Source organism: Labeo rohita, chromosome 11 (assembly GCF_022985175.1).
Source record: "Labeo rohita strain BAU-BD-2019 chromosome 11, IGBB_LRoh.1.0, whole genome shotgun sequence".
Classification (NCBI taxonomy): Eukaryota; Metazoa; Chordata; class Actinopteri; order Cypriniformes; family Cyprinidae; genus Labeo; species Labeo rohita.
This window is the reverse complement of record NC_066879.1, coordinates 16,664,667-16,681,821: the sequence shown is the minus strand read 5'-3', so window position 1 is coordinate 16,681,821 and position 17,155 is coordinate 16,664,667. Positions and strand designations below refer to the sequence as shown.

Genomic DNA, 17,155 nt, shown 5'->3' with positions numbered 1-17,155 from the left:
ATTTACATTTATATATTTTATATCCAAACAAGTAAAAAATGTTTTGTTTGGTAATCCAAACAAGGTACAAAGTATTTAATGTGGTAACTTCCAAATAAAATTAATTTAATTTAAATTAATTTGATTTAACACATCATTTTATTCAAATCATACATATTTAATATGACTGAATACACTCAACTAAATTAGGTTGCACAAATTAGCTTGTGTTGTCCTGTCATGTGATTGTGATAATAATTTCCTTTAAATAAGTATTTTCTTTTATGATTATATATCATTTTTGATCATTACATTTCTAAAAAAAAAAAAAAAAACAAACAAACAAAAAAAAAAACTAATAATAATAATAATAACCTTAAACAAAAGCATTTTTCCTTGTTTTCTGTAAACAAAAGTTTTTTTCTGGATTAATATCTGATAACAATCAAATTTACAACAACAATAACCACAAAACATTATTAATCATTAAATATATGCATAGGAATGTGGCCACGGATGAGACATAAAGAGGTGTGCTAGATGTAAAGCTAGGGATGTGCATATTCCAAACCCTGTCTTCTGATTGGCTGCTCTCTGTGACAGGCAGTTCTGGACACGCCCCCGTGCTGCGCTTGGTGGTGTTGCATGTGCCCAAGTGCAGGCAGGCAGTTTTGAAAGCAGTTCCTGATAGAGACTACCGCTCCGATTCTACACTGGCAGAGAAAGCGAGAGGGAGTGAGCGAGGGAGAGGGGAGAGCGAGCGAGAGAGAGACAGAGGGAGAGAGAGAGAGAGAGAGATTTCTCCCCGTGCGCCGGGTCCACATTTGCACGATGGCATCAGATCCAGGGCTGCTGCCCCTCTTAGTGTGGACTATATCAATGCAGGTCCTGGGCTCCAGAGGAACATCTAGTAATGAAGGTAAGTGTGTGTGCTTGTGTGTGTATTATACAGACGGGGATATATGCTGTCTTGCTTTCAGATGACCGGGTGATATATATATATAGAGAGAGAGAGAGAGAGACCGGGGCTAGTTGTCACACGGGGAAGTTGTCACAAGATCTCGGCAACTGTGATTTTGAGCATAAAGTTAATCGAATGTGCTTTATCTAGCAGAACGTCTTAAATTATAACAGTTTTTTCTTATGTGCTCCTAACTAAAATTCATTTATCATCATATTTTTGGTTACAGCTCTTAGATAAACAGTAAAACAACAGTGATAAATACTGAAAATAGATTTGTATTATGTTTGTTAGGACACAGTGTATTTTTTATAAGTAATTGGGGCAGGTTATTTAATATTTTTGTATAATTTGGGTTGAATTCCGCAGGAAAGTCTATTATTGATTATTTAAAGGCAGGTTTTTATTGTGTCTTATTTTATATAGCATAACAACAAATTACTTAAGGTTAATGTGTGTTCACCAAACTGTATTTTTTTCTCTCCAATAATGAAGTAAATCGCTTTTTATGTGCAAAAAATACTGAGTTTCAAAAATCAACCTTCTCTGAGAAAGTGTGACAACTTGCTCCGGTCTCTTTTTAGAGCTATTAGGATTGTGTACGCATCGGTGCAAATGCCAGGGAAACTTTATTTAAGAGTGACGTGCATGTGTGCGATCAAAACCGATCATGTTTATAGAAAATCCTTGTAAATCCTACAGTCTTATAGATGTAAGTGTGTGTGGGCTGATGTGCTGCTGTGAAAGAGGGAACACACCGCCTGTTTGGATCTGTCATTGTGATTGAACTGATCCCGTCACTTTTTCTCAGTTCTGCCGGGCTCATTGGTGCGATAACATACACAAAGAGAGCGCTTCTGATTCTTCGTAGGGTTTCTGATAGAAGTGTACAATCACATCACGCACTACGTGTGATTTGTAACAGCAGCAATCCTATATTTTGGAGCATTAAATTGCCTATATTAGGTTGTTTATTAATGATGTACAGTGCATTATGTCTAACATCAGATCATTGCTTGAGTTGTTCTTTTACACACACACACACACGCTGTGCAATGTTGTCTTGTTGAGTTCGCAGTATCCTGTCCGCTCTGTCCGGCTGTGGGGTTGTTCCTTCGTTATAACTGATTTTTCAAAATTGATAGTCCTGCATTTGTGTTACTTGTCTAGAGCAGAGGTTATCAACCTTTTCTCCTCCAGACTATTTTCCTTTTTTTATTTCAGCAATTCATTATATTAACAAGCGTCACAGTTTGTTAAACAAGTATTGCTGTAATTAGTCAGTCACAGTTTCTCTTACATCTTTTGCCATGTGCTGGATTCATTGTACTACATTTACTGTACGTTTACATGCTTTTAAAATGGTTTTACAGTCTGATGATGTCAGCGCGCTAATGTCATGCGTAACCGTAGGGGTTTGTTCATAAAAAGTGCATTTACCTTTTAGTACGTTCGGATAGACACTAAAAGATTCATTATTAACATACTGACGCGTCTTATTTATGTATTTACATTTATTTATTTAATTAATCTCATTTATTCTGAAATTATAAATAATATGTTAATACATATGTATATTTACATGTACATATTTAGTCTATAATATATATTTGTGTGTGTATACATATATATATTACAATATTACAACTATATGAATATTGCAAATGCTACAAATGTTATAAATTGATCCTATGAATTTTATTTTATTCTTATTCACTATTCTACTCTGTTGATTTTCCATGAACCTCTAAGCCTCTGAATCAGAATCATAAACATTTTTGCCAAAACAAACTCATTGTGTTTCTCTAAATTAGTTTAATAATACATAAAGAGTTTTAGTTGCTTAATTCTAATTAAATTTTTGTACATGTTTACATTTGCATATTTAATTTCATTTACTATGAAATGTATTATACATTAAAAATATACTTTAGACATCTAATATAAATTAATCCTGTAAATTCAGACTATACTACTCTATTCTAATATTGATTTGTGTACTAAAGCCTCTGATTCAGATGCGTGAACAGTTATACATCTCTAAATTAGTTACATTAATACGTAAAGTTTTTTATGTTGTTGTTAATCATTCTTTATTAAAAAATAGATTTATCTAATTTATTATGAAATATGAACTAAAATATATTACAAATATATTACAAATTCATTTTTCGAAGTCTACCTAATCTGTTCTATTCTATTCTATTCTATTCTATTCTATTCTATTCTATTCTATTCTATTCTATTCTATTCTATTCTAAAATATAATCAGAGACCTCAAAGTCCCTGATTCTGTTATAGAATAGAATAGTATCGTTTTTGTTTATTTTTTAGAAATGTTTTAGTTGCTGTTAATAATTCTGTTTAACATTTAATCTTGTTTTTATGAAATATATTATAAACTAAAATATATTACAAATATATTATAAATTCATCCTACGAAGTCCATCTATTCTGTTCTATTCTATTCTGTTCTGTTCTGTTGATTTTCTGTGTACTAAAGTCTCTGATTCGGGTTCATAAACAGTTGTACATCTCTAAATTAGTTAAATTAATACATAAAGTGTTTTAGTTGCTGTAAATAATTCTTTAATTAACATTTCATTAATCTCATTTATTATGAAATATATTCTACACTAAAATATATTGAAAATATTTTATAAATTCATCCTATGAAGTCTGTCTATTCTATTCTAGAATATAATTATTGAACTCAAAGTCTCTGATTCAGATTCATAAACAGTTGCACATCTCTAAATGAGTTAATTTAATACATAGAATGTTTTAGTTGCTGTTAATAATTCTTTAATATTTCATTAATGTCATTTATTATGAAATATCAGCTAATATATATTACAAATATATTATAAATCCATCCTATAAAGTCCATCTGTTCTGTTCTGTTCTGTTCTATTCTATTCTATTCTAGATTATGATCAGAGACCTCAAAGTCTCTGATTCAGATTCATAAACAGTTGTACACCTCAAATTAGTTTAATACATAGTGTTTTATTTGTTGTTAATAATTATTTAACATTTCATTAATCTCATTTATTATGAAATACTTTATAAACTAAAATATATTACAACTATATTATAAATTCATTCTATAAAGTCCATCTATTCTATTCTATTCTATTCTAGAATATAGTTAGAGACCTCAAAGTCTCTGATTCAGATTTATAAACAACAGTACATCTCTAAATTAGTTAAATTATTACATAAAGTGTTTTAGTCACTGTTAATAATTCTTTAAGATTTCATTAATCTAATTTATTATTAAATAAATTATAAACTAAAATACGTTACAAAAATATATTATAAATTAATCCTATGAAGTCCATATATTCTATTCTATTCTATTCTATTCTATTCTATTCTATTCTATTCTATTCTATTCTATTCTGTTTATGATTTAGATTCATAAACAGTTGTACATCTCTAACGTAGGTTAATTTATACATAAAGTGTTTAAGTTGCTGTCAATAACTGTTGATGTTGTGTGTTATGATCAGTAAATAGATCTTTTAATTTTTTTTTAAGACATTACTACGTTTTAAATATCATTCCACAGATTCCCAACATTACCACCTAGCGTTATTGAAAACTCAGGCTGTAGAATATTGCAGTCGTCAGTGGCCGATCTCTGTTTTATTGTCACATCATATTTGTTTACTATGAGGACAGGAAGCAGTTGTGACCCCATGACCTCATCCAGCCTCTGGATACGTGGCTATTTCCCCACCGTTTCCAGCCAAGGCATGTTTTTGATCTCAGGGAGAGGGTTTGCGTGTGGCAGAGGCTGCAGCTTGACACGGATGTTTCTCTCAGACACACTAAGTGAACACACGGTTTGCGTGATATTTCTGCCTCTCCAGTCACTGTCACAAACGGTTCAATACAGCGTAAAGACCGCCGAGGTGAGAGAGAGCAAGAGAGGCAGTCTAAAAAACACTCCAGACGAGAGTTGTGCTGCCAAACAAGAGCCAAAGAACTGAATGGAGGAGACCGGGGATAGTTTCACTATTTCAGTGGTGTTTGAGACAATGCATAAATGCTTGTTTTTGCTTGTAGTTGAATATGTTCCAAATACTTAATAGCTTTTTTACAGTCAAGACAACTAGCCCCGGTTTTCCCTATGCAGTATAAAAAACAAATAAACCTTTCAGTTTCACCTTTAATTTAACACAGATGCTTTCAAAGACTCCTTGGCAGAAATTTGGTCTGAACGAGTTGCGGTGACAAAAGAAAACAAGGCGCCTGTTTTGAGCTCTCATCTGAAGAGACGCGTGTTTGAAATTCAAAATAACTTTGTGTTCTCTAATGCTAGTCTGTTCGGTGCATTACTGCTGATGCATTTGGTGTTTTGTCGAATTGTTCCATTAACCTGCACAAAAGTCCTTTGAAAACCTTGTCGAAAAGCATTTTTACCTGCCCTTTTAAACTACTGTAGCTTTTGTGCAAGTGTGATATTAAGCTGGAGTTTGCAGCGCATAAAGCATCCAAGTGATTTTTCTCTGTCGTAACCATTGTTGTGCATATTCTTGTGTTAAAGATGAATCGTTTTGCAAGAGATGTGCAACTCTTGTGTGTGTTTTGTCATTATTAAAAGGACATTAGAAAATGTTGACATCAAGTCTGTTAACAGAGAAAGAGAGGAGTGATTATAAAGACAGCGCACAATAATAAGAAGCAAAATTGTACTTTTTATTACATTTTTGATCATCAGGCATCCAATCAGACTTGCTTATAACTCCATACGTAATGGATTTAGATGATTTTTTGAAAACATAATGAAGCTTTACCACATGCACACAAGTTTTAGGGTGGTTCAGGATTTAATTTAATTTAATTTAATTTAATTTAATTTAATTTTGGTTTTAGAACAGTTGGCTTGGCAACTGGCTGAAACTATATTTGTATTTGATTTTATTTATTTTATTTTATTTTATTTTAAGTAACACTTTTTAAAATAGTTTTAATTTTAGTTAACGACAATAACCCTGGCTAGATTATAGTAAATATTATATTAAATATTAAAGTCATGTTTATTTATGTTTATACATTTTAAAAAAAGATTTATTTGAAGTGTTAACACTTATCACTTATCATTAAAAGTATGATTTACTTTTTATTTTTTATTTTATTTTATTTTTTTATTTCATTTCATTCTGAAAGACATCAACCGATTAAGATGTAACCAATTAATTTCACATTCGTGTAGACTGGCGGACAAGTGCAAGGAAAAACATTATTAACGGACAAAAAAAGGTTTTTTAAGTGCCTTCTCATTGGAGTTTAGTTCTCCGCTGTGTAATTTTCTAGATTGGCCCTTAATCCAGAACATCATTGGAATACTTATCAGTGGATCTGTGCAATCTGTATTAGAAACTAAATCAATTTTAGTCAGACGGTTTCTCAAAGACCCTTTGCATGGTGATAAATGAATCAAATCTTGTTTGAAGAGTAATTCTTTTTTTCCCCCCTGCATGATTGGCACCTTTCTGATTAGAAAAGATTAGCATGAATGTTGTTTTGTCAAATATTAATGCTGTGCTCTGCTCTGATGATTTTACAGCACACTCAATTGTTGAGTGTGAATCTTTCAGGGTTTGTAGAGATTGCAGATGTGGGGAAACCCCGCGAGGTCCGTATCTGAATTGCTTCAGTAAGAATCTTGTCTTAAATGTGTTAAAGAACATTCAAAGTTCTCACTAAACAAGTTATACTGTCACTTTTTCTTATAAAATGATATTATTACTTTTTTGATTCAATTACATAACGTAGTCTTTCTAATGCTTTACAAAGTATAAGTTCATACACTAAAAAATGATACTGAAATACTTTTTAAAGAGTAAAGAATCGTTATTATCCATGTTGTGGAAAATTGTCTGTGGCTTCATAGTACATCACCAGCACACACAGACAACAGAATTAAAAAAAAAAAAAAAGAAAAAAAAAAAAGCAAAACCAGTCACTTGCATTTAAAACTTTGACAGCACTGGGCACAAAAGATAACTGGTAACCTTTCCTTTTCCTTTTCAGTCTTTCTACTTTAAAATGTGTTTAGTTTAATTGTTTACTATTTTTTCAGTTTATATGAAGTAATTTTTTTTCTAATTCCCATGCTAGAAATTAACTGAATGTAATTTGGATGGAACGCTGTCCGATCATATATTTATGAAAATAATAAGCCAGATTAGTTTACATTTATTCATATATATATATATATAATGCATTGTTTAGAATAATACTGAAATACTGTTATAGTTTCTATGAATATTTTGAGTCTGCTCATATTTTCATATTTATATATAGTTTTCATTATAATTTAAATTACATTTTTTAGTCAGTTTGTTGTGTGTTTTGTCTTTTTTTTGTTCGCTTTGATTTTGAAGTTAAATTAAATTTAAAAAAACAATGTTGCCTGGGCAGCTGGTTAAAACAGTATTTTTATTTTATTTTATTTTATTTTATTTTATTTTATTTTATTTTATTTTATTTTATTTTATTTTATTTTATTTCATTATTTTATTTTATTTTATTTATAACACCTTTTTAACGGTTTTAGTTTTAGTTAACTAGAATAACCCCGCCTGGATTTTAAGGCTTTTAAGTATTTTATTCATAAAATCCTAGTTGACGTGTTAAGTGTGGAGAACCTGAGAAAAACACTTTATATGTTGATTTTTTTTTCATATTTACATATTGTTTTCATTATAGTTTTAATTACAGTTTTGTTCATTTTTTTGTGTTTTGTCATTTTCTTGCTTTGTCTTTTTTTATATATATGTCTTTTTTTTATTTCTGTTTTATTTTGGTTTTAGTTGTTTTAGAACATCAAGTTAAACAAATTTTATAATAATTAATTTATTAATATTTATAATATTTAAAGTAATTTTATTATTTATTATTATTATTATTATTATTTTATTATTTTAAGTAACACTTTTTAAAATGGTTTTAATTTTAGTTAACTATAATAACCTTGGTTAGATTATAGTAAATATCACAGTTCAATGTGGCTGTGAGTTAAAGTCATGTTTATTTATTTTTTTATGCATTTAAAAAAATATGTTTTAAAAGTGTTTAATTCATAAAATCATAGCTGATGTGTTAATTTTATAGGACCTGAGAATTTAGTGAAAAAAGACACTTTATATGTAGATTTTGTGCTTTTGCAGTATTAAAAACAGATGTGTAGGGCTTATACTTTTCTGATTTTAGTATGATCGACTTATAAGAAAGTGCATCGAACAAAACTGCTGATTTTTCAACATCCAACAGAACGTTCTGTTCTATATTTTATACTTGTGCAGTATGCGATCTAAATTCTAGACACTTGCGTTTCTGCATGTAAGTTACATCAAAGCTTCAGCGGCTCTAAAAGGGAAGAAAAGTGTCTGTTGAAGTGTGACAGTGGAAACAAAATTCCCAAAGCAAATCCTTATCTTCCCACGAAGGAAACAATAATTCCCAGACAAGACTGTCAAATCCCTTTCGTCTCTTTATATCCATGCGGGAGGCCGAGGAAGAAGACGGCAGTCCTGCTCTGTAATTGGGGTCTCGGCATCACAGGGTTCATGCACGATTTCAGGTGGGTTACGCACAATTTCCCCGACGTGTCCTGCTGTTTTGAGCCCTCGTAGCGCCTTCCTTTTGCAGGATGCATTTGCTCTGATCTGTTTAGTGTTCTTTGTGTTGTAAAAAATGACAGGAATGCCGTGTGTGAGATGCATCGTGATTTCTTACGTGTACGTCCTCGCTGTGGAGAAAAAGCAGAGCCGAAACCTCCATGTAACTCTCTCGGTGTCTGGGGAATCTGATATTGATTGCGGTCCGTTTGTGACTTTGATAAGTGGGAATTCGGCAGTGGGTGAGAGACGCCGGGCTTTTTGAGGGAGGCTGTAGAGCTTTAGGATCTGACTGATAACACAAGAGGTTGTGGGTTCAATTCCCACAGGGGAACAAGAGGAACACTGAGATCATGTAGAGATTTTCACTGCATATAATCATCTTACTCAGTCCTGGTTTTGTTGCTATTGCTTGCTATAATATATACGATACCTTTCCAAAATTTGGACAGTCATTTTAAAACAGTAAATTAATACTTTTACTCAGTCTTTAATTCAGATCTTTCTATTTAGCAGAAATTTTGGGGGAGGAAAAAGCATCATGGTTTGTACATAAACTATTAAGCACTTACTTTAAGCAGTTTTAACATTATTAATAATAATAATTTTACTTGTTTTCTGAGCAGCGAATCAGCATATTAGAATGTTTTTTTTAGGATCATGACAGACTTTGCATCACAGACATAAATTACATTTAACACTATAATAAATTGGAAAACAATTGAACAATTTCTTGTTTAATTTTCTTTATATTTGCAGTTTATTCTGAACATTTTCTCAACTATCGTCATGATATGAAATTAGGGGATGTTTTTTTCAAGGAGAGCATTTTTCAAGGAGAAACATCTAAATGGTGCACTGTTTGGCTGCTTTCCCTTCAATATTCACCGCACTCAACCGTTTACTTTTTAGATTTGTAAAGAAATTCATATATAGGCAATTTATGCTTGTCAACAAAATTGGTATATGTTAGCTCTCGCTGTATGAATTGTAAGTATATTATTTGGTTAAAGCTGAGTTAGGTAAACAGCTAAGCAATTAAATATTTTCTTAAAGTTCACCAGCCATTCCAGGATCAGGGACACAATACTGTCTGTGCACCATCAAACGATACACGATCTTTATCGGACCGTCTGGGTTTGCACCTGCGTGTTTGCACTGGTGAACTTGTGTTACAAGGATTTCCAAATCAATACAGGCAGTTTGGCGCTCGTGTTTAGCAACAGGAAGACTCTATTCACAGTATATGTTATTTTGAATTGCAATAATATTTCAGTAATATTTCAGACATGACTTTTTACTGTATTTTTTAAACATATAAATGCAGCCTTGGTTAGCAGCATATTTTTATTTATTTTTATTTATTTATTTATTTATTTTAAATAGAGGTGTATTAATTTTTTATAAGATTTTATATAAGAATTTTTTTTTAATTGAGTAAAGGAAGACAAAATGTTTTTTTGTTTGTTTTATTATTTAATGTTTATTTATTTATTTATTTGTTTATAAAAAAGGTAAATATTGAATTAAATAAAAGAAAATTAAAACAAAAATGTAATTTAAAGGGAAAACTGATATTTTTTATTTGGCTGTTTATTTATTTATTGGTAGTGAAGTGACTGTAGTGTAATTTAGCTTTGCATCACAGAAATAAATTACAGTTAATACAATATTAAAATGGAAAACAATTATTTTAAATTGTAATAATATTTCAAAATAGTACTATTTTTACTGTGTTTTTGATCATATAAATGCAGCATTGGTGAGCGTGTTTTTAATTATTATTTATTTATTTATTTTTACCAAACCCAACCTGTTGAATAGAGGTGTACAGTTGACATTCTTGAAAAGAAGATACTTTTTTAGAAAATTATTATTGAATTGAATTAAGGAAAATGGTATAATATGTTTAATTTTAAGGGTAAACAATGATTTTGTTTTTATTTATTTGTTTATTTTTAGTAAAGGGACATAGTAGTGTAATTCAGCTTTGCATCACATTTAACAATATATTAAAATGGAGAATTATGATTTTAAATTGCAATAATTTTTCAGAATGTTTCTGTTTTTACACTATTTTAATTTATTTTTTTAATTTATTTTTTTTTATTTGTATTATCATTATTTTTTTTAATAGAGGTGTACAGTAAACATTCTTAAAAACAAGATATTTTATATAGAAAAAAAGACAAATATTATTTAACTGACTAAAGAAAAAATGTAAAAAAAAAAATGATTTATGTTATTTTATTTTATCTTTTGTGGTGAAGTGACTAGTGTAATTCAGCTTTGCATCACTTAACATTTAACAATATGTTTAAATGGAAAACAGTTTTGTAACAGTTATAAACAGTTGTATATTTGATCATATAAATGCATCTTTCATGAGCATATTTTTCCTTTTTTCATTAATTTATTTTAATTTTATTTTTAATTTTATTTGGTGTACAGTAAACATCCTTTAAAGAAGATATAATTTAAAGGGGAAATGATTCTGTTTCTTATCTTATTGATATTTTTAGATATTTGTAAAACAAAAAAATATTTTAAATATTTTTTAAATATTTTATGCCTTTTTTTGTGACATAGTAGTGTAAAAAAGTCAGTATTATTTTGCAAATAATTTTTATTAGTAGCATTTTCCACATTTTAGAATAATAGTAAAGTCATACAACTGAAAAAACACAAACAGAGGTATGGGAGTTAGTGACTAAAAGATTTTCTTGTTTAATTTTCTTTATATTTGCAGTTTATTCTGAACATTTTCTCAACTATCGTCATGATATGAAATTAGGGGATGTTTTTTTCAAGGAGAGCATTTTTCAAGGAGAAACATCTAAATGGTGCACTGTTTGGCTGCTTTCCCTTCAATATTCACCGCACTCAACCGTTTACTTTTTAGATTTGTAAAGAAATTCATATATAGGCAATTTATGCTTGTCAACAAAATTGGTATATGTTAGCTCTCGCTGTATGAATTGTAAGTATATTATTTGGTTAAAGCTGAGTTAGGTAAACAGCTAAGCAATTAAATATTTTCTTAAAGTTCACCAGCCATTCCAGGATCAGGGACACAATACTGTCTGTGCACCATCAAACGATACACGATCTTTATCGGACCGTCTGGGTTTGCACCTGCGTGTTTGCACTGGTGAACTTGTGTTACAAGGATTTCCAAATCAATACAGGCAGTTTGGCGCTCGTGTTTAGCAACAGGAAGACTCTATTCACAGTATATGTTATTTGGTCTCGCTGAACATATTCTGCATTGCTGTTCCCGACCCTATAATGAAATTATGTGTCAGTCCAAGCAATTTGCTCTGTGCCAGCTGTAGTACCAGCCTGAATGAGTCGAACAGACCTGATGCCTGACAGGGAGAAAAAAGAGCCACTTGATGCTGTTTTTCAGGAGGAAGGGAAGGAGATAGAGAGGGAGAGCGCGAGGACGAAAGGAGATAGATGGCGTTTCGGCATAGCGGAAAATGGAGTGGCCCACAGCAGACGTAAACGAATGCCTGTGTTGAACTTTATGGCAGTGCTTGTGCCGTGACAATCTAGCGCTCCAGCCGGAGGGTCCGTTTCTGTCACGCTGACCAGATGCACCTCAGCATCCCGCCGTGATGGAGCGCCGAGCAGAACGCCCAAACTCCGGCGTGTGCTTGTGCCGCAGGAGCCCTCAAACGGTGATTCTTCAGCCTGCAGAGACGCTCCCTCAAACTCGAGATCAGCCCGCTCTTAGATGAAGGAGCTAATCTGGTTTGAAATAATTGGATTAGGTTTAGACCCAAACATTTATTAAACAGACAGTCGCCATTAATTGTGCCAGACCAGGATTAAGCTTTATCTGAACGGACACCTTTTAAAGTTTTATTTCTGCCAGACTTGCGTAAGAATCTCATTGTCGCACTTATTGATTTTTGAAAATTATTTAAAAACAATAAGAATGCTTTTTACATATACAATCACCTTTTAAATACTTAAAAATAGATCAAGTAAAAGCATTATAATATCTAAAATATATAAATAAAACCTGATAATATAAAAAAAACAATAGCTTTACTTTTTATACATACAATGGATTTTTACTTAAAAATAGATTAAATAAGAGAATTTAATTAATATAATATTTTAATATCTAAAATATAAAAAAAACATATTTTTACTTTTTATACTTACAATGGCCTTTTTAATACTTCAAAATAGATCAAATAAAAGCATTAAAAGCATTTATTTTTATAATATCTAAAATATAAAAAGAACTTAGATATTTTAATATTGAAAATATAAAAAAACAATAGCTTTACTTTTTATACATACAGTGGCCTTTTTATACTTGAAAATAGATTAAATAAGAGCATTAATTTAAATATATATATGTTATTGTAATTATAATGCTCATAATAAAGAAAATAAGCTGAGAAGGCCAAAAATCTTAAAACAAACAAACAAACAAAAAAAACAATAGAGAAGCAGATTTAGTGTTATTTAATATTTTTTATAATATCTAAAATATTTTTTTAAATAATAGATATTTTAATATATAATATATATATATATATATATATATATATTTTTTTTTTTTTTTTTTTTACTTTTTATACATACAATGGCCTTTTTTATACTTACAAATAGATACAATAAGAGCATGAATATGATAAAATATGTTTTATTATAGTTATAATGCTCATAATGAAGAAAATAGGCTGAGGAGGCTGAAAATCTTTAAAAGACAATAGAGAAGCAGATTTAGGTGTATTCAGTATTTTTATAATATCTAAAATATATAAATAAAACCTGAGATATTTTAATATTGAAAATAAAAAAAACAGTAGCTTTACTTTTTTACATACAATGGCCTTTTTATACTTAAAAAATGGATTAAATAAGAGCATTAATTTAATAATATATATGTTATTGTAATTATAATGTTCTTAATGAATATAATAGGCTGAGAAGGCTGAAAATCTTTAAAAAAAACAATCAAGATTTAGGTTTATTTAATATTTTATAATATCTAAAATAGTTTTGAAAAGAATAGATATTTTAATATCTAAAATGTATATAAAAAAACTTTTTACTTTTTATACATACAATGGCCTTTTTTATACTTACAAATAGATACAAAAAGTGCATAAATTTATGTATATAATATTTGTATTTTATTGTAGTTATGCTCATAATGAAAAAAATAGTTTGAAAAGGCTGATATTCTTAAAAAAGAAACAATAGAGAAGCAGATTTAGAATTAATATCTAAAATATAAAAAAAAGCTTAGATATTTTAATATCTAAAACAACAAAAACTATTTTTACTTTTTATATATACAATGGCCTTTTTATACTTACCAATAGATACAATAAAAGCATAAATATAATAAGATATATGTTTTATTGTAGTTATAATGCTCATAATGAAGAAAATAATCTGAAAAGGCTGAAATTCCTAAAAAAAATAGAGATGTAGATTTTGATTATTTTAGATTTTTAATTAATTAGTTAATTAATTAATTAATATGAAAGTAATTCTATATTTATTTAATAAAAAACCAAGTCATGTCAAAGAGATAATGAAGAAAATAGGCTGAAATTCTTTAAAAAAAAATAGAGGAGCAAGTAGTTGAGTTTATATTTTTAAATGTAACATTATATTTATTTTATTTTATTTTTATTATTTTTTTTTTTTTACATTTTGACATTTTTGAAATTCGAAAAGTATTTCATAACTCTGTGAAATCAACATGAATATAAATATATTACTTCTAAGAACATATTTTACATTTCTAAGTACATTTTTCTTTCTCTTTCATCATATTTGATGTTTTGTTTTTTGGCTTTGACATGTTTATAAAGATTTCCAGATGCATAAAACAAGATATGAGTTTAAATATGGATTTATTGTGACATCTAGTCCTATTTAGTCTTTTTTAGGCACTCTTCAGGTGCTTCAGCTGTCTAAGATTGAATTGGGGAATATTTTGACTCTAGAAGATTCTTCTGCGTTCTGCCTCGCTCTGCGTCACGACGCCGAACAATGTGATGCAGCGTTCCTAAAACTCTCTCTGATCCTCGGTGATGGATTTCTCCCTCCCTTTTCATGGTGGAAATGTATTTTAAACCTCATAATCTGCACATAAATCAAAGGTTTAACCTAATTCAGCGATGGGGTGAACGTGGTTGGAAGTCTACAGTGAGATCAACCGACACACGCGCGCGCCGCAATATCGATGCTCCGCGCTCGCACATTCATCACATTAAAAAGTGACGAATAAATTCATCATTTAAAGCCAGCGCAGATGCTACCGAAGGTGGAAAAATTAATAAAGATTATTTGAAGGAGAGAAGAGCAGCAAACGGAGCTCATTCTGAGAAAAAAGATTTATTTAATATCTCTTTCACCCCGTTGCATCAGCGTACAACAAGTTTTTTAGGCTGCGGCCCAGATTATTGAAGAAATTATGTAGCTTGCGCTCTAAAGGTTTAATAGAGGCCCGAGCGAGGCTTGATGTTTCTCGCAAGCGAGTGTGTGTTAAATAATCACCTGTTTGTTTAAACAACACATTCTTCCGAGACCTTACACTTGTAGAAAATCAAGTTACAGTTTGGTGATGAAAGAAACAATCTCTTTTTCCCAAGTTTCTGGGTTTTTATTTTTAGCCCGTTTACAGTGCGACCATTTCAGCTGCATTTGCACCATGTGTGAGTGACCCGATCAGTATATTTGTGGTTGTGCTGAGGGGAGCTTCTAAGGTTTCTACGTGTTTTTGCAACGTTGACTAACGTATCACAGACATATCTCACGAATCCTTTCAAAAACAAAGTGTAGAGAGTGTAAATAAGAGATTCATTGTGCAGTGTAGAGAGCTTCGTTGATTATAATGGAACTTGTGAGATTGCGATGAACTAAGATGAGTGACGGCTTTTAATGGTTTTTAAGGGAGTTGTAAATGAGATATTGATTTAATACAACAGTTTAATAAACAAGATGTTCATATTAAGTGACTTACACTGTCTGACTATAACACTATTGCGTGATTTTTCTCTATTTCGTCGACCAAAATAGTCTGAAACAAGTCACAACCAGCTTCGCATCTCTATTTAAATCTCAAACACAGCGTTTAGTGAAAGAACCTGCGTTTTTAAACGAATCTAGTGAGTCAATTGATTCAATTTCCCATTCATAAAGATTCACTTGCTTTATTCCTGAATGAATCAGCCGTTCGAACGAATCAAATGAATGATATGATTCTATAAATAAATCAGTGACTTGCTGATTTGTTTCATTTTTAAAGTATCTTTTCAGTTATTTAAAGGGGTCATTGGATGCCCATTTTCAACAAGCTGATATGATTCTTTAGGGTCTTAATGAAAAGTCTCTAATATACTTTGGTTAAAAATTCTCAATGGTTGTGTAAAACAACACCCTTTTTACCTTGCCAAAATCAGCTCTGCAAAAATCATCTCATTCTGGTCGAGGCTGCTTTAAATGCAAATGAGTCTGCTCGCCCCGCCCCTCTCTTCTCTCTGTGATGTAACAAGTCTGTTTCCTTTAGCCGCGTTTAGCCATGTTTAGCCGGTGAACTTGCTAACTAGCACATTATTAGTAAAGACAATCGCAAAGATTCATAAAAAAACCCTTATACTCACTTCTGCTGTAAGTGAAGCTGGATCACGAATGATTTGCGCGAACATAGACGGATATATGTAGATCGGGAGGTGCATTCCCTTCACAAACAAACGTAATCTACTGCATCTTCAGCGGCTCAGATGTCGGGAGTAAATGACGACCACTATGTTCATTATTACATCCAGCAACACAACACCTCAATCGCTCAATCAGAGATATTCTTGTCTAACTTACATCCCTGCTCCGGCATCGAAACAATGGAGGTCGGACTGTTACAGCTGATCTGAAGTAAGACGCTCATGTCAATCAACTATCGTGGGAGCGGCCTCTGTCTGTGTGACGCCACAATGACAGGCATCTGAGAATGGCTCGATTTGAAAAAGGGGATATTATTTTTACAGATTAATTAAAAACCACTACATGTTTTTTTTTATCATTATAGGGTAGATGTGTACATACACTGCCAACACACATTAATGTCCAAACAGCATGTAAAAGTGAACTTAGCATCCGATGACCCCTTTAATGTCCCCCTGTAGTCAAAATTTGTATCCCTTAAAACTGATCTTTGATCATCAGAATGACATATTTAAATGTTTGTTCTTGTGAAAATAATTTTCTCATGCCTTAAAACAGCTTGAATGTAACTCTACCCCCATTTCCTCATTTACTATACGCTGATCTATGAATATGCAAATTAATAGACTGGCACATGGTTTGTCTAAAAGCGTATTAAAAACCACACAGACAAATAAACAACATAAAAATCTTGATTTTCACTACAGGGGGACTTTAAATCAATTAATATGTCTGTATTTAAAACGTTATATTTAAAACATTAATCTCAACATGAGTTTATGAATTTGATTGCACTCATGCCACCTCTGAGTCTCATTAAACATGAAAATACACCTACAAGCCACTTTTGTGTTCTTCTGTGCCACCTCTGTAGTACAAA

General features: G+C 30.8%; 1 protein-coding gene across 4 annotated transcripts in view; it reads left to right on the top strand.

The window, feature by feature from the left end:
* The first annotated feature begins 661 nt into the window (after positions 1-661).
* epha8 (eph receptor A8) overlaps positions 662-17,155 on the top strand; it is a 109,674-nt gene continuing 93,180 nt past the window's right edge. For all 4 annotated transcript variants that reach the window (XM_051122892.1, XM_051122891.1, XM_051122893.1 and 1 more), the window contains exon 1: positions 662-898. In XM_051122892.1, the coding sequence (XP_050978849.1) occupies positions 811-898 (88 nt within the window). In that variant the 5' untranslated portion in view covers positions 662-810. The remainder of the gene's footprint in view (positions 899-17,155) is intronic.